This window comes from Ursus americanus, chromosome 14, assembly GCF_024610735.1.
Source record: "Ursus americanus isolate L20-20 chromosome 14, mUrsAme1.1.p, whole genome shotgun sequence".
Lineage (NCBI taxonomy): Eukaryota > Metazoa > Chordata > Mammalia > Carnivora > Ursidae > Ursus > Ursus americanus.
Genome location: NC_142140.1, coordinates 33052577 through 33073785, shown reverse-complemented (window position 1 = coordinate 33073785; position 21209 = coordinate 33052577). Strand labels below are relative to the sequence as shown.

The 21209-nt window shown below is 40.5% G+C and overlaps 1 protein-coding gene across 12 annotated transcripts in view; it reads right to left on the bottom strand.

The window, feature by feature from the left end:
• Window positions 1-21209, bottom strand: part of ARHGEF3 (Rho guanine nucleotide exchange factor 3) — a 295453-nt gene that overhangs the window by 6912 nt on the left and 267332 nt on the right. For all 12 annotated transcript variants that reach the window (XM_087866946.1, XM_045807392.2, XM_087866945.1 and 9 more), the window contains 6 exons: window positions 19136-19306; window positions 16324-16386; window positions 14387-14483; window positions 14126-14202; window positions 9030-9287; window positions 638-808 (listed from right to left, as the gene is read on the bottom strand). In XM_087866946.1, coding sequence (XP_087723072.1) covers window positions 638-808; window positions 9030-9287; window positions 14126-14202; window positions 14387-14483; window positions 16324-16386; window positions 19136-19306 — 837 coding nt within the window. The remainder of the gene's footprint in view (window positions 1-637; window positions 809-9029; window positions 9288-14125; window positions 14203-14386; window positions 14484-16323; window positions 16387-19135; window positions 19307-21209) is intronic.

Here is a 21209-nt window from a genome sequence, read left to right as displayed (position 1 = left end):
ATCTACTCAGGAATAAAAGCCAGGAAATTGGGCAGAGTTAGATATGCAAAAACTGGTTTTAAAATGGCAGTCTGTGGGTGGGTACCAACCCATAAAAAATGCAAAGAATTTCTCATAAAGTTAAGAGTTTCAACTTAGGAGCTGTTTTTCTAAGATCATATATTTTTAACATCCTGTTAAAATCACCCCTTGTTTTCTAATATCAAAGCCGGAGGAGATGTTAACTATTCTGTATTTGTTCCTGAAGGTCATGATCAAATGAAACACAGAGTTTGCAACCCTCTGCTGGTTCCCAAAATTCTTCCTGAATAAATACTAGTTGTGAAATTTTAAAATATATATGTAATATATATTTTGTGTAATATAAACATATATATGAATTACAAGTTAGAAACACATAATACATATTATTTATATATAAATTATAATATGTAAATATATATACACACAATGTATATAATTATATATATCCTTATACATATGGGATCCTACGATACATAAGCTACTGGAAAGCAATTTTTGTCTGAAGAATGTGAGCCTGGGTAGGTAAGGCAGAGTAACAGGAGGGTGGACATCAGATGGATTAAGCGTTGGGGGAGTCTGGGGAGGAGACCACCGAGGGAGAGTAGCCACTCACCACGCCTCGATTGTTCTTCAGTTCTCCATGACAACACAGCACTCTCGAGTTGTCGATGAGAGAGTCTTTCTGGCCTTCTTCCAAGTAAAGAAGCCGCTCTTTATAATAGCGGCACTCAGATTCCCCAGTCTTGGTGTTGATTTCTGCCACAATTCCCTGAATGATGTTTATCTATGGAAACAAAGAAGAAAGTATGGGGAAAGTAAACAAACCATCCACACCAGTAGGTCCCGGGGCTCAGCCTAGAAGGTCACCACGACAGACTTGCATCTAATTCTGAGATTCGGTTATCTAACTGGCTGCCTTGGGAAAAGGCAAAAATAAATACATGTTTTGAATATATTGTGTCCATCTAATCATATACACATAAATATACATACACACACATGTATATTTGCATACACATACAGATATTTGTATTATATATAAAACTGATGTTGATGCATAATTTTGTCTGAGAGGAAGAGATATAAGGTATAGCTTTTGATGTGCAGGACTCATAACTCTATGTTGCACATTTCTTCAAACATGCTTACAATGTTAACAATGATAGGCATATAAAAACTTTACCCAAGGAGAGAAAACAAAGCAGAATGTAGTAGTCCCAAAAAGGGATCATCTTTGGGGGTTTGAACCCAGTTTGAAGGTTTCTCTACATGTACTCAATCTAACCTACAACCAACATTTGCAAATTGGGTGTGAAGAAATGGTTTGGATAGCTTTTGTGATAAAACATAAATGATTTAAAAAGGACAGAGAACTAGAAATGGAAAGAAAAGACACGAGGTGTAATGATGGGAACCGTTTGCCTATATACATACACTCGCCCTCATGCCTATAGCACATGTGAATATGTTGGGGTGGAGGGATTTCAGATCGAGGGTGGATACACTATTGTTAATACAAAATGAAACAAAACAAAGCAATAAGAGTACAGCACTCAGACACAATTAGTGGGCATTTATTCTGATGTGTTTTTGTTCTATCACATGGATAACATGTCTAAAAGATGTAAAATACTAAAAAACAAAGGAACAAGAAATTTGTTGAGTAAAAACTCAAGGACACCAGCCAAAGGCAAAATGATGACTTCCGCAGCAGGGTCCTCTGTCCTCTAAGAGTGAAAAGACCAGCAGTTCCAGCTTTCATGCAGTAGTAGTATTTTTTAAGTATTTATTTAAATTCCAGTTAGTTAACATGGAGTGTAATAGTAGTTTCAGGTGTACAAACGATTCAACACTTCCATACAACACCCAGTGCTCATCACAAGTGCCCTCCTTAATCCCCATCATCTATTTCACACATTCCCCACCCCCCTCTGGTAACCACCAGTTTGTTCTCTGTCCTTAAGAGTCTGTTTCTTGGTTTGCCTCTGTCTCTCTCTCTCTCTCCCTCCCTCTTTTTTTCCCCTTTGTTTGTTTTGTTTCTTAAATTCCACATATGAGTGAGATCATACGGTTATCTGTCTTTCTCTGACTGACTGATTTTGCCTAGCATAATACTCTCTAGCTCCATCCATGTCATTGCAAATGGTAAGATTTCATTCTTTATGGCTAATACACACACACACACACACACACACACACACACACACACACATTCTCTATCCATTCATCAGTCAATGGACAAGGGCTGTTTCCGTAAGTTGGCTATTGTAGATATTGCTGCTGTAAACATCAGGTGTATGTATCCTTTTGAATTAGCATTTTTATTCTTTCGGTAAATACCTAGTAGTTCAATTGTTGGATCATAAGGTAGTTCTATTTTTAACTTTTTGAGGAACCTCCATACTGTTTTCCACAGTGGCTGCACCAGTTTGCACTCCCACCAACAGTACAAGAGGGTTCCCCTTTCTTCACATCCTCGCCAACACCTCTTGTTTCTTGTGTTGTTGATTTTAGCCATTCTGACAGGAGTGAGGTGGTATCTCATTGTCGTTTTGGTTTGTAGTTCCCTGATGATCAGTGACATTGAGCATCTTTTCTTGTGTCTACTGGCTGTCTGTATGTCTTCTTTGGAAAAATGTCTATTCATGTCTTCTGCCCATTTTTTAATTGGATTATTCATTTTTTGGGCATTGAGTTTTGTAAGTTCTTTATATATTTTTGATACTAACCCTTTTTCAGATATGTCATTTGCAAATATCTTCTCCCATTCTGTAGGTTGCCTTTTAGTTTTGTTGTTTCCTTCACTGTACAGAAGCTTTTTACTTTGATGAAGTCCCAATATTTAATTTTTGCTTCTATTTCCCTGGCCTCAGGAGATATATCTAGAAACAAGTTGTTATAGCCATTGTCAAAGCAGTTACTGCCTGTGTTCTCCTCTAGGATTTTGATGGTTCCCTGTGTCGCATTTCATCCATTTTGAATTTACTTTTGTGTATGGTGTAAGAAAGTGGTCCAGTTTCATTCTTTTGTATGTTGCTGTCCAGTTTTCCCAACACCATTTGTTAAAGAGATGTCTTTTTTCCACTGGATATTCTTTCCTGCTTTGTTGAAGATTAACTGATCATAGAGCTGTGGGTTCATTTCTGGGTTTCCCACTCTGTTCCATTGATCTATGTCCTCTTTTTGTGCCAGTACCGTACTGTCTTGATTACTACAGCTTTGTAATACAACTTGAAGTCTGCATTGTGATGCCTCCAGCTTTGCTTTTCTTTTTCAAGTTTGCTTTGGCTATTCGGGGTCTTTTGTGGTTGCATACAAGTTTTGGGATTGTTGTTTGGGATTGTTGTTCTAGCTCTGTGAAAAATGCTGTTGGTATTTTGATAGGGACTGCATTAAATGTATAGACTGCTTTGGTAGTATAGACATTTTAATAGTATTCGTTCTTCTAACCTATGAGCATGGGATGTCTTCCCATTTATGTGTGTCATTTTCAATTTTTTCATTGGTGTTTCAAAGTTTTCAGAACATGAGTCTTTCATCTCTTTGGTCAGATTTGTTCTTAGGTATCTTACTGTTTTTGGTACAATTGTAAATGGGATTGATTTCTTAATTTCTCTTTCTGCTGCTTCATTATTGGTGTATAGAAATGCAACTGATTTCTATATGTTGATCTTATCCTGAGAATTTACTGAATTCGTTTATCAGTTCTAGCAATTTTTTGGTGGAGTTTTTTGGGTTTTCTACATAGAGTATCATGTCATCTGCAAATAGGGAAAGTGTGACTTCTTACTTGCTGATTTGAATGCCTTTTATTTCTTTTTGTTGTCTGATTGCTGTGGCTAGGACTTCCAGTTCTATGTTAAATAACAGTGATGAGAGTGGACATCCCCGTCTTGTTCCTGACAGTAGAGGAAATGCTCTCAGTTTTTCCCCATTGAGGATGATATTCACTGTGTGTTTTTCATATATGGCCTTTATGATTTTGAGGTATACTCCCTCTAAACCTACTTTGTTGAGGGTTTTATCATGAATGGATGTTGTACTTTGTCAAATGCTTTTGCTCCACCTATTGAAATGATCATATGGTTCTTATCCTTTTTTATTAATGTGGTGTATCATGTTGATTGATTTGTGAATACTGAACCACCCTTGCAGCCCAGGACTCATGGTGGTATTAGCAGGAAAGACCTTAACAGATGAGAAATGGTAATAAGGCCTCTTCTTGGTTACATTTACTTAATGGAAGAACAAACCAATCTCTGAAAAGCAAAGTTTTAAAAGAAGCCTTTACTCAGTGAGAACTTACCAGATCTTGTATTGTGTTAAACTGGCAGTGAATTCTAAGATTGTTACGTGATTATTTTTCACATTCTAGTGAAATGATACCTTCTGCTCAAAGCCAACTGGATAAAAACTTCCACCCAGTTAGAACTCTGGCATTTCCAAGCAAGTCTGACAGAAGATCTTACAGCTCTGAAGTGATGTCTGGTGACTGTACCCTATGAACAGATGCGTAATCTATATATTTTTGTAGCTATTCTGAGTTTCAAAGCTCATTTATTCTTTTCTCTATTTCCCAAATTTTGGTGGTAGCACTCCTTTGATAATAAATATATCTTTTTAAAAAACACAGGCTTTTTGTATCATAAAATAATCTTTTTGGCCTTTAATGTCAACGTGACATTAAATATTAAGTCCTATGAAATTGATCTGAGTTTTACTAACATAAAACAAATAATAAATAGAACACTTCGGTACACAAACTTTCTCTTTGTTTTTCTTTTTCCCCGCTCTCGGGTTTCAGACATACCTGATTATTTATTGTTACTTTTAACCACGCCCCCCCCCCAAAAAGAAAAAGAAACTTCACAAAACATACTGAAGCTATGATTCATCCTTCAAATTAGCTCAGTTAATGCTTGTTGGGCATCTATCTGTTCAGTGTCAAACTAGATGGTATCATCAAAGAGATGAGACAGGGTCCCTGCCCTCAAGAAGCTTTAAAACATATGGGAGGTATCTGACGAATTCTTTTACGTCTACCTTAAACTTTTACCTTACTACATTTTTAATATGTAGTGGAATCCATACTTTTTCCTTGCTTTTCAAGGTCTTAGCATTAATTGCTGTGGCTCTTCTTAGAGTTAGTTTACTATTACTGGGTTTACCTGGAATTAACTGGGTCTTGAGCCAATTTTTCTGAGTTTCCTGCAAGTATCCAGGAGACCAGAAAAATGATGTACTATAGGCATAAATATGTGTTCACTTCCTAATTGAACTCAGGGACTGAACAGCTGGCGTATCACATGAAGATTAATAAACTCAAACACCACAGTGGTTCCCCAGGCAGCTATGACTACTGTCTGATGCTACTTCTTTCTCTGGTGTTTGAAAAAATATAAAGACTAAACAATAGAAACAATCAGCATATTCCACATTCTTTGAGGACATTATAATAGCACTTCTGGGTCTGCTTCCATTTATTAAATATTGCTTTGTAGTTTTATCTACCTCTATACTATAAGCATCTAATCTCTGCACTTTTTTTTTTTAAGATTTATGTATTTGAGAGAGAGAGAGAGGGAGTGCGTGCAAGTCGGGGGAGGGGCAGAAGGAGAGAATCTCAAGCAGACTCCCTGCGGAGCGCAGAGCTCAGCCTGGGCTTGATCTCAAGACCCATGAGATCGTGGTCTGAGCCGGAACCAGGAGTCGGACGCTACACCGACTGAGCCACCCAGGTGCCCCCTGCCTTGGTTCTTGAGAGGAATTTATTTTGCAGAATCGCAGGGAGGAATGAAAGTGTATATAGCAGATTGCCAATAGCAAACAGTCATGGTGGTTATGCATTTAAGTTCAATTTATTGTTGCATCTCTCATCAGCGTTCAAACTGAAGGGAAAGGACCAGTAAAGCAAGATGATGACAATTACCTGGCAACAAGGGGTTAAGCCCACACATGCCGCAATCATCATCCTCAAAGTACAATCTAAAAGCCCCGTCTAGTTCCTTGTGCGGTAATGTCATCTATTCGTAGGCTTGTGACATGAACCAAGAATAGCAGCAGCTCTGCAGGAACAGCAGGACTGTTCTTCTCATTGATTCCAGTGATTTTTTTTTTTAAGGAGTTGGGGAACAGTGGCGGGCGGAGGGAAGAGATGGTCTGCCAGATCATTTGTTGGCTGAAACAATCCTTAGAATTTAAAATGTTCAACAACCAGACCTCTGGAATATCTACATATCCAAAGTTCTATTTAAAAATGTTCTCTTTGGGGGAAAATTTCTATCAACCCTCCAAAACACTGTTAAGAAATTCTAATAAAGATGTGGTAGTTTATGCATTGCTGTAAAAGCAAGACCTTTTTTAGGTCTAATTATAGAACTGGACACTTGGTGTAGAAGCAATTTACTTAGGTTCTCTGATTTTCCCCTTTTCAAACGTGGAAAATCTATTCACGGAACATGTAATTCAAGCTACATTGGTACTATGGGTTTTATGTTTATCAAGCATTCACAATGTACCCAAGAGTACAGGGCTAAATATTTCTGTTCATCTGGGTTAATGCCCAGAGGATTTTGAAAAGAAGGAAAAAAAAAAAAAAACCGACATTGCTGTGCTGCTATTGTGTAAATGGGCATTTAGAAGACTTGCTTTGAAGACATTTTCAAAGGCAGGTCTGCCATGCTTCCCACACAAATCTGCTGAATAACTAGGTGCAGATTCAACTTCTAAAAATGACATCACATTTTATGCACTAGGGAAACTGGTACATCCTTTCATATTGCAAACAACCGTCTTCTTATCTGTTGTTAAATCCAAACTTTAGCTCACTGGGTGATTTTAGAAACAGAGCATTATTCTTTCCTGCTGCATATTAAAAAGAAGAAATCTTAACAGTAAAACTCAGAGCAGGCTCACGTGCTTCAAAAAAGTAATTATTTAGACTAGCTTGAGCTCCCTGTTGTTTTCATTCCTGCAGACCACACACTTGCTGGGATGAAATATGGACAGGAGGCAACTCTACCACATGCTTCCCGGTAGTAAAAAACAGACTTGATGAAGTGGGATGGGCCTCATCCCCAGTGCCTGTGTCGCCTATCCATGCTGGATTGGGGACCTGGTCTGGGTGTGTTTGCAATCAGTCAAGAGCATCTTTCCTCCATCTTCTCTATCCCTACAAGGAGACACCTGGCCCAGCCCTGCACCAGTGAAGATTCTCTACAAAGCCTGGGGGCCAGACAGCTTTCTGCAATTCTATAGGCAACAGGGGCTCAAAGAAGCAGCCAGGCTTTCAGCTCCATGGTATAGGATCATAAAGAAGTGAAATGGGCACAGGATTTGCAGTTTACACCGAGAGATTTCAGACATCAGCTTCATCATGTGCTGGCTCTGGACCCAGGCAAGTTATTTCAGCCCTCCACGCCTCATCTGCAATATGGTCCTAACAAGGACGGCTATTGCCTAGGTTATTATAAAGATTAAGTGAGATAATAACTTATACGGTGATTACATAAAGCTGATTTACTAGGTACTCAAGAAATGTCAGCAGGTATTGCTAGCATTATTATTGTTGTGATTACTACTAATTATTATTAAAGCCCTCTCAGGGAGGAGATAGGCATTTTGCTCACAGATTTCATAGCTTCTGATTTTCAAGTCACCTATGCATATCCTCTTTCTGTTCCAGATGCAGTCAGGGAACGAGCCCTTTGAAGTGGTCTCTGAGCCTCCATCTCCACGGCTCTTCCCTCAGGAGGTTTCCATGACTGCATGCCTGGACCACTGCAGCAGCCTCTCAGCTTGCCTCCCTGTCCCCTGTCCTACAGACAAGGAGACTAATGTGTCCAAGGTTCCACAGCTTGTCAGCAACGGAGCTGGGATTTGAACCCTGAATGCAGCTACTTAGAAATCAAAAAACAAACAAAACACAACAAACGAAAAACATCTCAAATTAATATTTAAAACCCTCTCCATAGGGGCACCTGCGTGGCTCAGTCAGTTGAGTGTTTGCCTTTGGCTCAGGTCATGATCCTGGAGTCCCAGGATAGAGCCCCACACCGGGCTCCCTACTCAGTGGGGAGTCTGCTTCTCCCTCTGCCCCTCACCCCGCTTGTGCTCTGTCTCTCTCTGTCGTGCACATTCCCTCTCTCGAATAAATAAATAAAATCTAAAAAAAAACCCCACAACCCTTTTTAACCAGATCTGAACCCCCATCCTCTGCCTTCTCTCCTGCTGCTTCCTCAGAATATCCTCAATCCCAGGCTGACTGACCCCCGGTATTCCCCAGTCATTTCCTGTGTTGTCATTCCTCCATAGCTTTGCTCAGGCCACTGGCTCCTCGTGGTCTGCCAGCACCTCTGCTCTGTCCCCCAGAGCACCCCAATCAGAACCAAGCTCTCCAGACACAACACTCACTGTTCACAATATTCTCATGAGATGGATCCATTTTTCCTGGTTTTCTATTGCTGCTAGGAAAGAATCTCTCTCTCTCCATACTTAATGAACATTTTCTGGTGAGCAGGACTTTGGACCAGGTCGGTCCCTCACTGCAATCAGAGGTGGAGGAAAGCTGGATCTGAAATGGGTGTCAACTTCACAAATGGGCTCAGGGGCTAAGTTAAGAGGCAACTCCCATTGGCTAACTAAACAAAGATATTCAATTTAAAATCTCCAGAGATCTTAACCCTCACAACCGTTGTAGCAAACAGATTACAGTTTATTATGAATTGTAATTACAGATTACAGAGTTACCCACACAGAATCAAGAACTTCTAGAAATCAAAGCGACCTTTGGGTGCGTTTCATATAAACACTGCATTTTATAGGTTGGGAGAGTGAGGCAGAGAGAGAAGTGACTTGCAAAATCAAAACATGATGGATGGTAGCACCAAGCCTGGAAGCCAGGAGCCCTGGGTCCCGTGTACCCAGAGACCCTTCATCCAGCCACACACCCAATCTCCTAGACGCAAGGGAGAAAACAAGGTAAAGACAAAGAAACACGAACTTACAGCTTCCTCCAGGTGCTGCTGATCTGGATTATCATTTGGGGTGTGCCTCAAGATTTCCCGAAGAAGCAGAGGGTATTTCACTAGACGGCTCCTTGGAATATCAAGAAAATTCCAGAGGTCTAGCTTGCGGCTAAAGGGGGACTCTAAACATCGCTGGAGGAAATCCTGGACTCGGTGGTCTTGTTTTTTGTGGTCCAGCAGAGCTTTGGCGGCGACTTGATTGCTGCAGTAGCTGTCGTAGGAGCTGAGACAAGGCAGCTAGGAAAGCAACATCAAAATGGGGTTGGAGTGTGGCACTAATTGTGCTCTAAAGCTACAAGCAAATATCACTTGTGCGGACTGAACAAACCTAACTGGTCTCCAGACCTGGCCAACATTCCTTTATCTGCGCAGCTGGAGGAGACAGACTAGTGCAATCTGCAAAATCACAGGCAATGGACAGTTTTTAGGCTTTGGCTTGTTTGCACGAAGTTATTTTCTTAGTTGCACATCTACTTTGACTGTTAAGACCCCATCATAATTTTTCTGCGTTTCTGCCAATCTAAGCTAGAAACAAAAGAACCAGAAAAGACTGTATATGCACACAGCTCAAAATTTTCCTGAACTTCCAAAAGTGTCTGGTGAGGGGAAAGCTTCCTATCTTTAAAAACAAACAAACAGGATTTATTTTAAAATTATTCATAAGAAATTCATCTGGAAGAGTTAGTGGCATAAAAAGAAAGCAAGGGGTCAGACTCCATGGCCCAGCCCTTTGCATGGCCTTGTGCAAGCATCTCTCTGTTAGCTGAAGGTTACCGGATTCCAAGGTGGGCCAATTATAAAGAAGTCCAAGAAGTTAAAGCAAAAGCATAATTAGTAAAAAATTAGATGCAGGAAGCATTTAGAAAAATCTTTTAAGTTAGATTCATGGTTAACATCACAGCACCATGCAAAGAACATTTAAGCCTAAAGACTTTGGAACACTTCACTTCCACTATCTTCCTTCCAGCAAAATACTAATTTTCCTGACATGTCCCATCAGTCACATTGTGCAAACACAGAGTCAGAGATCCAGGGAGAAGGCTGTTCATCTCCCTTTTCCACTCCTTCCTATTAGTGGAAGGCTCAGCAACCTAACGCATGGGCTGTCAGCTTCCGGAAAGGTACCGGAGGCAATAAAAAGCAGCCAATGGCCCTGTTGTGTTTGCTTCTCGCCCTTGGACTAAGGAGCCACATTTACCACAGCACCTGCCCTGTGGAGGATTCAGAGCAAGACAGTGGCAAGAGCGTCTTTAATTTCTGCATCCTCGATACTTTGCATCGGGCCTACCATCCAAAGACATCCAAAGTTTATATTCCGAAAGAACAAATAAATGAATGTTTAATGGTTTCCAGATTAGGTAATATTTGATGGTCTGGCAACATGGCTTAGAAATAAATTGTGATAGCATCTGAACAATGGGTCAAAGTGTAATATTCTGTGGCTTCTTTTAAACCTCTTATTGAAATTATTTTCTCAGCAACTGAAACCAAAAAAGATACCAAGGAAGTAATGTTTAAGTTCACTGTTGAGTTTAACATTCTTTGGAAAGGTCTACCTTCCTTACATGGCATAAAAAAACAAACAACAACAAACAAACCAAAAAACCCAACAAAACACACACACACAAAAAACCCTTTCTTTGTGTTAAAAAGAGCTACAGAAATTCTTTCCTCAACCTTATATTTGAAAGTAATGATAATTGCTACTTACACACACACACACACACCCCAGATGTGGTATTGTGGCTTGTAATTCAAGATTTTCAGAGTTAATTAAAAAGAGCTTCAGGCCCTCTTAATTTCATTTCCACTTCCTCGCCTTTTAAAAAGACCTGGAAATGCCCAATGTTTTCATTATGGAGAAACAAATCAGCACTAACTATTAGAAGTAAACTAGTGAGGAAGCTGACCACACTGCTGCTCACCGCCCAGTGGGCCATTACTCTCTGATCTGGCTGCCTCCGCTGCCATGGCAACCCGATCCAGCTCTGGTCCTGTTCACACCTGACAGGGTGCTCATTTCCTGGGCATGACCTGAAAGGCTATCTGGTTCAACCCCACTGGCTAGAAAGGGCTACAAGTGATAACTTGATAGGGAAGGAAGAATATACACATCTTGGTTCCCAAATACATACACATTCACTTACAGAAAATGTGAGAGGTGATAATAGAGTGGTTAAGCGGGCAGACTCCGGAACCAGGGATAATCATGCTCAAAGCCTAACCTGGACAGTTACTAGCCAGGTGACCCTTCTGAGCCTCAGTTTCCCCACTTACAAAATGCACATACTAAAGTACTCCTGTCTTTTAATGAGACAAGGCAGACAAAAAAAGAGCTTGGCTTCTGGGTAAGAATCTGTAAGTACTAGCTATTAAAGCAAAAGTAATACAATTAGTAAAAAATTATTTTTTTATTATTATTTATCCCTAGGATACTTTCATTGAAGAAACTGTGGTTTAGAGAAGCAAAACTACTTGCTCAGCTAGAGACAAAACCAGTCTGCAGCCTTTTCTCCCCCACCCTTCCCCCCAAAGCTCTGAACTCCTCGACATCTCTTTAAATAGACTATCAAGAATTTATAAAGGAAACTCTTTGACTTTCTTCAGAAATTCTTTTTATCTCCCTAACACTGTGAAAAGTGACAGAACAAATCTATTTTTTTGCTGCCATGTACCCTGCCTCTCTCTATAGAATTAAAATTTAATTAGAACCCAAATTAACATAAGAACTTGCTGCCTTGGAGAGCTTGTAAATTATTTAAATTTATTAAATTATATAAATTAAGTTATATAAATTTGTTACTGAAAAAACATTAGCATGAAGATAAGTCGCTTGGGAAGTTGTTTCTGTCCAACAGGGGATGTGTATGGGATCAGGCCTACCGCTCCGGGAGACGGTACCCTGGTTGGCTCCCTGAGGAAACCAACACTCTGCTTTAGGCCTTCAAAGTACAAGTAATTGATTCATTCTAAGGTCAAAAGGACTAGCCAGGCCTGTCCCACTTGGGAGGCTCACTTGTTTAAAAGGGTTTTTTTTTTTTTTTCTCACCTTTTTCCCTGGGAGGGGTTTTGATGGGTGAGGGCTGCGAATAAATCAATTTTTCATGGGTTGAATGGGCTCTGACTTTTCTCATTCAAAGTCCCCTCAGATGTTTATTTTGTTCTGTTAAAAAGACCAGAACTCAAACAGATGTACCCCTTGGTTTACAGTTCCCACTCGCACGGACACATCTGCAGTTAAAAGTGGGAAAACATTTAACAGCTCGTCAGGACTGATAAATAAGGGCCGTTTCTCATGAGGTCTGGTCACAATGGGCCAGTTGTTTAATTTTAGGCTGCTCTTCAAGCTGTAAGTCCCCATTTGATGTCTGAAGGGTTCAGATAGCAGTGGAAGTGGTCACATTTCCTTTGAGTATGTATAGAAAAGGCCTGCAAAAGCCACCCCCAGATCAAGCCAATTTCCTAATAAGAGCGGCAAGCATTTATTTCAGAAAAAAATTAATAACAAGGCAAATGCCTCCACTTTTGCTTCTGGCATGAACTGACAATTTGTGTATGATGTCGAAGGAAACCACGTCATTCTATACGGCCATCTCGTCAAACACAGAGCAGGCATCGTGCTAATTCTGGAGTGGGGCCTCACTGGCCCCTCCCCCCACACCCATCAAAGCAGCCCACAGAGTCAGGAAGTTTAAGAAATATTGAGGCAGAATCTCTCTTCTCATTACACCTTCTCTGTCTCCAGCTGGCTTGCTCTCTTTAGAGAAATTTCTTTGAAGGCTAAAGAAGTTAAAACATCTACCACATCTTATAATAAAATGAAAGTCAAAAATATGAGATGAATGAACTCTTCTGAAATATTAAGGCACATTTTCTAAATTATTCATCTTAGAACATTGCTTGCCTTTCAGATGCCCTTGGGGCATTTCGGCCTCATGCTAAAAGTGACTTGGGAACTAAAGCTATCTAAGTCATGAAACCCTCTAATTTTCTTGATCAAGGCAATAATTGAGAAGCAGAAGTTAGGATAAGAGAGCAACATCAAAACACAGGAACTGGAGAGCCTAGGAAGGTTAAAATATAACTACAAATGTAACTGGATCAAGAGAACTCACATGGTGATAGTAGGATTTATAACTTTCACAACATTCCCCAAACAGTGGAATGACTCTAATGCTGGCTGCTGTGGCACTTCCTGCCTATTTTTCTGGAAGACTCTGTGGATCAGAGAGATGAGAGAGCTAATCCTGCCTGGAAGAAGTCATCAATGTAATCTGCTTTTATTACCTGCTTCATAACAAATGAAAACCACCTGGAGCTGGGATGGTACAGGCAAGGACTCAAAGGAAACAGAGATGAAGTAATAGGGAATGGTGGGGACTGTGGCAAAATAGAAAGTGCATGCCTGCTCTAAAGTACATTAACAAACGAACGAGCACATTATGGACACAAAAAACACAAATTCAGCCCCAAGACAATAAATTTAGAACCCCTAATCTAAGGTCACAACTGATGTCTTTGTTTAATTAGGAAAGGAAATGAGTTATTTGGGCTGAAGGTCAGCATAATACCAAGCCTTCCTATGAAGTGACTCAGAATCAGATATGCCAAACATTAACAACATTTAGTATTACCTTGTGTATGAAACTACATTTTACCATGAGAGTTTTTCTGGAGCCTGAATAAAAGCACCTTTTTTGGTGATGGATAAGAATATGTCTGTGAATATTTACTGAAATAGAAATGATAATAATTATATTATTAGTAATTGGCCTCAGCTGAATATTAACTAGTTTTACTTCATTTGATGTAAAACTAGTAACCATTTCATATGTGCCTTTACTTATTTTATTGCAAAAAGGCCATGTTATCTTTAAATGCTGCAAATTTGTATTAAGAAAAATAATTGTTTCCGTGCATTGAGGAGATAAAGACTAGATATGATAAATTTTGCTAGGAATTTGCTATTTATGATGTCAAGCTATCATTTGCCACTACAAAAAGTCTAGCTAAAATGAAACTCTACTTATGTTATTGAAATTCATTCTCAATCAAGACTAGAGAACTTTTCTTACCCAGCCCACGAGGATGGGACCGACATGTTCAGTGGAGCCATCAGGCTTCCGAGCATCTCGAAGTTGACTAAGGAGCTCTGGTAAAAACAAAAAAACAAAAAAACAAAAAACAAACAAAATGCTTATTTTGTTAGGCATTCAAATATGAACAGGACTGGAAGTAGATTCTGGGTTAATCACATTATTACATAATCATGACTTGCTGTAGGACGACTCAATCAAGGCTACAAGTCATGACTCATTCTGGGAACAAAATTATACCTTCGTGTAGAGGAATGAGAGAGTCCAGTGTTCCAAAAATTTGATTCAACTCTTGTTCTGTCATTATGGAGAGTTTCAGCATGGGGTCATGATAGGCCTGCACAAGAAGGGCGAGAGAGGCAAGCCAACATTTAAAATCAGAGGAAGCAAGTGGTTAAATGGCATCAGTGTCTGCGAGGCCCCACATAATAACAAAATAGTTGGCTCTCCCCCAACAACTTCTTCCATAGTGCTATGGAGACAGCAGATGGGTGTGGCCGGAGCAGATGAGAATCCAGCATTGCCTTGAGCCGTTTGTGGTTGTTGATAAACCCAAGGAGATTTTTAAAAAGGTTCTTTATTCTAGTATATCATACATCTAGGCAAGGGTGAGTACAGAGCCGATCTGATTTGTATAATGTTTTAAAATTTAATGTGATTGAAGATCTTGCAGCTTGAAAAACTCTTAATTTATACAGAATTAGCTACTAGCAGCAGGTTCTTTTTCAATTGGTCCATATTTAAGTAAAGGAAGAAAGAAAAATTGATGGCATCCTTTACGACTGCTCTGAAGCCAAGAGGCCAAAATCTCTGTCAATCTTATCATCTCTTACTCATGATAATTAAACAAGAACACACAGTTATACCCAGGTCACTGTAATAGAGCACAAAGACTCAGAGGGCACAGTCCCTGCCTCCAAGAAGATTTATAAAGGCAAGCAGAAGGTAAGAAAAACATGTGGATAATTAGATATATGTTTTAAAAAGCTCAAGACTAAAAACAGGAGAGATGTCACATAGCCGTAAAAACTGATCAAATCGTAAGTGCTTAGAGGGTGAAAGAAGTAAAGCTGGAGTGGTCAAGGGAGATTTAAGAAGAGCTGCCTGACATGGAGAAGGGGGCAGTAAATACTGGCGAAGAATGAATTGAGATTTGAGCTAGTTCCTGGAGAATGGTTGGATATGGGTGGTTGAAAGGAAAGGAAGAGTTTCTAGGAAGGTAGAACTACCATAAGCAAAAGGACGGCAGTAAAATATCCTTAAGGTGCTTAGCTTTGGGGAATCTTGATACAGGAAGGAAGAGCTGAACAGCTGACCAGCAAGATGTCTCACAGAGTTAAATGCCTTCTTTGTCATCTCCGTCTTCCACCTCCTCCAGCCTTGCCTAAAAACTCAGTTTCCTGGCTGTGTTCTAGGCAAAGTGTAGATGGCCATCTCCTGGGAATGCTACAGATGGGACTTCATATCAGCAGGAATCTGGACTAAGGCCACTTAAAAGAAGGGAGGCATCTTTCCAACCCTGTGATTCTTTAAAGGAGGCTGGGTATATCAGATGAAGGAGTCTGGATTTCAGCCTTTGGTTGGGGGGAGTGACCCCCTTCATTCCAGTGATCCCCTGGAATGGAAAGGTTTTGAGGAAAGTGTATTGTCCAGATAACACAGGCTACAAGGCATGGGTCTCCTTTCCCTTTCTGCACACAATGTAATTAAAACACAAGTTTCTATATAAAAGACCTAATTCACATGATGGTATGCAATTGCCTCACTTAAGCACTTTCTCTACTTAGGAGATTCAAGTGGCTTTATTTCTAAGACACTGTTCCAGTTTCAGACATCTGCACGCTCTCTCCCATGGGTAAGGAGGCTCCGCATGCGAGACAATGAAATATATGGAAAGCCGGGCCTCTATGAACACTTCCTGATTAAACTCAAGTATTCTTTGAGGTGCATTAGAGATGTGCACAGGAGAACCCCTATAGGTACCAGGTCTAGAGAACTTTCTTGTTTTGAGCCATTTTCCCCCCTACTTGGTTTGTGTGGATTCTTCTCAATTGTTGATAACCTGTTTTAGTCATAAAAAGAGTGCTCCTAAGACACAATCTTAGAATTGTGAAATTACTCATAAGAAAAAAAAAAAAAAAGGAGGTGGCCCAAATGACCACTGGATTCAAATTTACCTTTTTTGCCAATTTCAAGTCCTCTATCAAGTCTTCTTCTCCTTGGGAAAGCTCAAAGATTGCCTGCAAGCAAAGAGAAAACACATTCATGGAACACTCCATTTATGAGACCAAATTCAAACAGTGCTGGTTCTGTTGTTCAAAAACCCAGATCTACCCATTTCTTAAGAATTTTTAAAGGATTCTTTAAAAAGTTAAATTAACCTGCAGCAAATGCATCTAAGTAGCTAAAACCTATAAAGGAAGAATTTTGCAAAACTTCTGTATAACGTACTCACCCGTTTGTGGGAGAAAGGGGTTCCACATATGTTTCCAACCCAGTAAGTCATCTTTCATGTTACGGAACTTGGGTGCATCCAAACAAGAGGAAACTATTTTAGGTAAAATAATGACAGTTGGATTCTGCGTCTCTCATGTGCACAGCAACCGTCATAAACGATTTCGGGGTCTGTTCTCAGGGATGGGCATGGCTGTATAATGAACTGGGCCGTCACAATTTGTTTTTGTTCTACTCAACAGAAGGTGAATCTCAGCAGAAAGCTTTATTCTTATCAGCCACTTGTCTTGAGGCTGGAATTGTAGGAAGAATCTAATATTTTATCACTCTAAATGTCTGGTGATGTTAATTCATTCTAAATTACTTCTCAGCCCTACACGGTACAATAAATAAAATTATAGGAGCCAGCTGTGTGCAAGAGTGTGTAAATAGACCGTTTCTAATTTGGCTCTATTAAGCCATTATAATTTAAGAGCTATATGTGCAGAATACTCCTTTCACTCATCTGGGAGTCTAAACTGTTGGCAAACATTAATTGTTAAAGGACTCTATGATTAGTCCTTTAATAGGAGTGATAGTTTGGGGACTACTACATTTCTTTCAGACTAAAGGGAAGGAATGAGCAGGCCTGGAGAGCACCCTCCATCTCTGGGGTGGATGGAATGTAAGACAATGAGTTTGCTCTCAGCTAAAGCAGGTGGAGGAAGAATACTGTGTTGGAGGCTAGTGCATGGTAACCTCCCCCAAGGCCCAGTAAAGCTTCCACATCATGCCCTCCTTGTATTCTGTTTTGTTGAACCTTTTATTTTGAAATAATTACAGACTCACAGGAGAAGTAAACATAGAACACCGAGGTCCTGTGCCCCTTCTACTCATCTTCCCCCAATAGTGGCATCTTCCAGAACTACAGAGCGTTATCGAAACCAGGAAATGGGTTGCACAATACAGTTAACTAGACTTTACTTAGACCTCCTCAGATTTCCTTGTACATCTGTTTTACTAGAGCTCACTTACATAGGTCTGATGGTCTGACTGACCAAATGTGGTCCCACTGACCAAATGTGGTCCCCAGGAGAGGAAAACCACAGAACCCCATACCGGGAAACACCACCGTCAGATATCTGTTGTGAGACAGCACAGTGTCACCATGAAGACCAGGCTCTGGAGTAGGACAGGACCTGGGTTCAAATCCCAGCTCTGTAACTTTCTAGATGAGTGAGCTTGTATTCACTATACCTTAATAATCTCCCAATCTGCAGAATCAATCCCTCCCTCCTTCCTTCCTTCCCACTATCAGATTGTACAAGTTATATATGTATACTGGTAACACTTGGGAAAACACAAAAAAAGTGTAAAGTGGAAAATTTTAACGTACCCATAATACCATCTAGTTAACTATTCTTAGGGTTTTGCCACATTTCTTCGCAGATTTTTTTCAGTGCATGTATTATTTTAAAATACTTTATTGTTTCTTTTTAATAGGTAATACATTAACACAGTTCAAAATTTAGAGTGCACAAAGAGGTACATGGTGAAAACTTTCCTTTTTACCTCTATTCAGCCACCCAGTTCCCTCCCAGGAGGCAACAATGTTACCAGTTCCTTGCAAATCCTTCCAGAAATATTTTATGATTCTACAAGCAAATACGTGCACCTACACACATATGTTCATTTTTCTTTGTGCTTTCACACAGATGGTAAAAGGACATGATATACCCAATTTTGTGCCTTGCCTTATCCACTTAGCCATACATGCGTATCAACACTTCTAGTTAAGGCTACACTGTATTTCAGGTATATCTTATAGATATTCATTATTTAGCCAGTCCCTGGCGATAGATGTTCAGGCTCTTTCCAGCACTATTATAAACATTACTGTGATGAAAACCTTACATATATATCCTTTCATCTGTGTATAAGTGTGTCTGGCAGATAGATTCCTAGAAAGGAATCGTGGAGCCCAAACCTAGAAAGTTTTCAAGTATTCCTTTTGCCAATGTCAGGTTTTCCACAAAAATAGACGTTCCAAGGGTTTCACTAGGCGATGTGCTAGATGTGCTTTGGCATAGCCTGGCAGTGACAAGCTTTCCATAAAGGGTAAGATGACCATAGTCATTTAGAACTCTTGATACAGAAAACTTACAGGTCATGAAAGGAACTGCATTCTATAGACACATTCTCCACAAAACCGAATCAAAGTTTCAGAAGCTGAATATTTTAAAATATTCTAGAAGTTGCTATTAAAATATAACTCAAGTGATTATTTTTGTGAGCTCCAGGACCCTAAACAGACACTTCCTGATTCATTTTCTTTGTAAATTCAGATTTTCACATCAGTTTCTTTTTAAAGCAGGGGCCACCCACCCAGCTGGAGGCTGGGTTCTCGGTTCCTTACAAGGCGTGACATCCCCGTCAAGTCCTCCTACAAATGCAACGAAGAACTGATTGGGAGCCTGCGGTGTAGACGCAGTTTGGCTCTCGCCTGTGGTGCACCTTGTTCCAGACACAGGGCCAACTCCTGGGTCCCGAGCCTACCTCCTGACGTTTGATTTCCTTGGACGGAAGCATCTGATTGACGCACACATCGAAGGTCTCACTCCACAGCTTGCTGTCCCTCCGCTTCGTGCTTGAGGGGGCGGCATTTCTGGACCAGGGTCGGGGGGCGAGGATGTCGGGGCGGCTCTCGCTGCGGAAGCTGATGGAACGCTAAACAATGAGGAAAACAAACCATCACGGGGGCCGTGGCAGGACTTGGGTGGACTGTTAGAACGGCTTCCTGTCACTGACAGAACATAAATCAGATATTCACAAGAAAGAGAGGACAATGCCACAAGGCCTTCCCTTTTGGGAAGCGGGGTGTTTTCTTGAGCCTACGTGCTAAGGGAAATTGGGCAAAGGGGCTGCGTTCACACAGGTGCTGGGAGTATCCGTTCTGTGAGACTGGGACACCGTACAGAAACATGCACAAAGACAGCTCTCAGAGAAGCCACAGGCTCCGCTTCTTTCCAGTGGACACCCCCTTCTTCAGAAGAACGAAGGTTAACAGCAGTGGATGGCCTTTACACCTGGCTAGTAGTCCCATCTTCCTCCTCCATCAAGGAACAGAAGCCCGCCATCCTTGGCTATCCCACTTGGTACACAGTTTGGGTGGGATGCCCCAGACCTGACCAGTCAGAGCAGTCCTCCACCCTGGTTCAGGGACAGGCACCTGATCCTCGGAAATGTGCTAAGTGGTTTATGGGAGAAAGAGTGGCAGGGTCTTTATTCCTTTATTCCTGTGAACTCAAGAGATAAAATAAGCAAGAATTTCTTGCAGCAGCTCTCTCTGGTCATGCAGCTAAGTCCATTTGCTATCAAGGAAAATAAAGGGACACACAGAATGAAGGATAGAGGGAGAGGGACCGACAGAGGGAGGGAGCAAGCAAGCTTTACCCACACTGTTTAAACCCCTGGATCCCACTGTGCGTGACGCCAGGAAAAGCCACTCTTAGATTTAGATTAAACCCCTTCCGTTTACATTAACCTCAGTTGGGATTCTGTCAATTTGAAAAGTACCAACTAATATGTGTATTAAATTCCGCCTTGACAGCAAATGATGCCTGTCCCTGAGGTATTTTCTTATTTTCCAAAGAGGCCCTGGTGGACTTTGGGGTGGTCTGACTCTCCAAAGCCCACTCTTGAGGCTGAAACATGCTATCACGGTGCCTTCTCATGACAAGTACAAATGATCAAGAAGAAAGCTAAGTGCATCATCTTTAACCTTCATCCTGGAAGATTTCAACACTCTTATTGGGAACTTTGCCAAAGCAATAAGGTGTTGCTGTGTTCAAAACCACATTCTAATTTAGTAAGACATGGCTGTGGCCACATGTCTATGGCCTTCAGAAGTTCCAACTCCTCAGTTTGGCACAGAAGGCCTCTTGTAATCTGACCACAGTCTATACACCTAGAATCACTTCCTGCCACTCACCCATGAGCCCTCTATTCTCCAGCCCTACTAGGCAATCTGCCATTTTCTAAATGCATCATGCTTTGCCATCCCTCTGTACTTCCTTCAAGTCGTCTTCTTTTCCTGGGAAGCTTTTCTTTCATTTACTAGCTGGCTAACTCTTAAGTGTCCTCAGGATATAACTCAAACTCCTCCTCTAAGAATCCTTCACCACTTTCCCAGAGCAATTTGGACATATCTGATATAGCAATGATCACATCTTATTACACTTATTGGTCACCTGCTCTGACCTATAAACTTCCTCAGGGCAAGAACTGATTTTGCATGTGACATATGAGCTGTCATCACTCAGATATTCTAAAGCAGCTTCCAAATATTTTGAGATTCAACAATAAAACTTAAGAAAGCAAAGAAAATTTTAAGGGAGCTATTCAACATAAGGGCATTGTTAAATAAATTTTAATTCATCTGCCTGATGGTATATTATCCAGCCAATTAGACAATTCTGAGACCATTTTAACAGCTAAAAATCCCTTCCATGTAAGTTAAAATCAGAACTAAAATCTGTATATGAATACTGTTTCTAGTTATGAAAAAAAGCACATGAGCAAAGATATGAAAGGAACACCAGAAAATTCTATTGTTTTTGCCTGATGACAT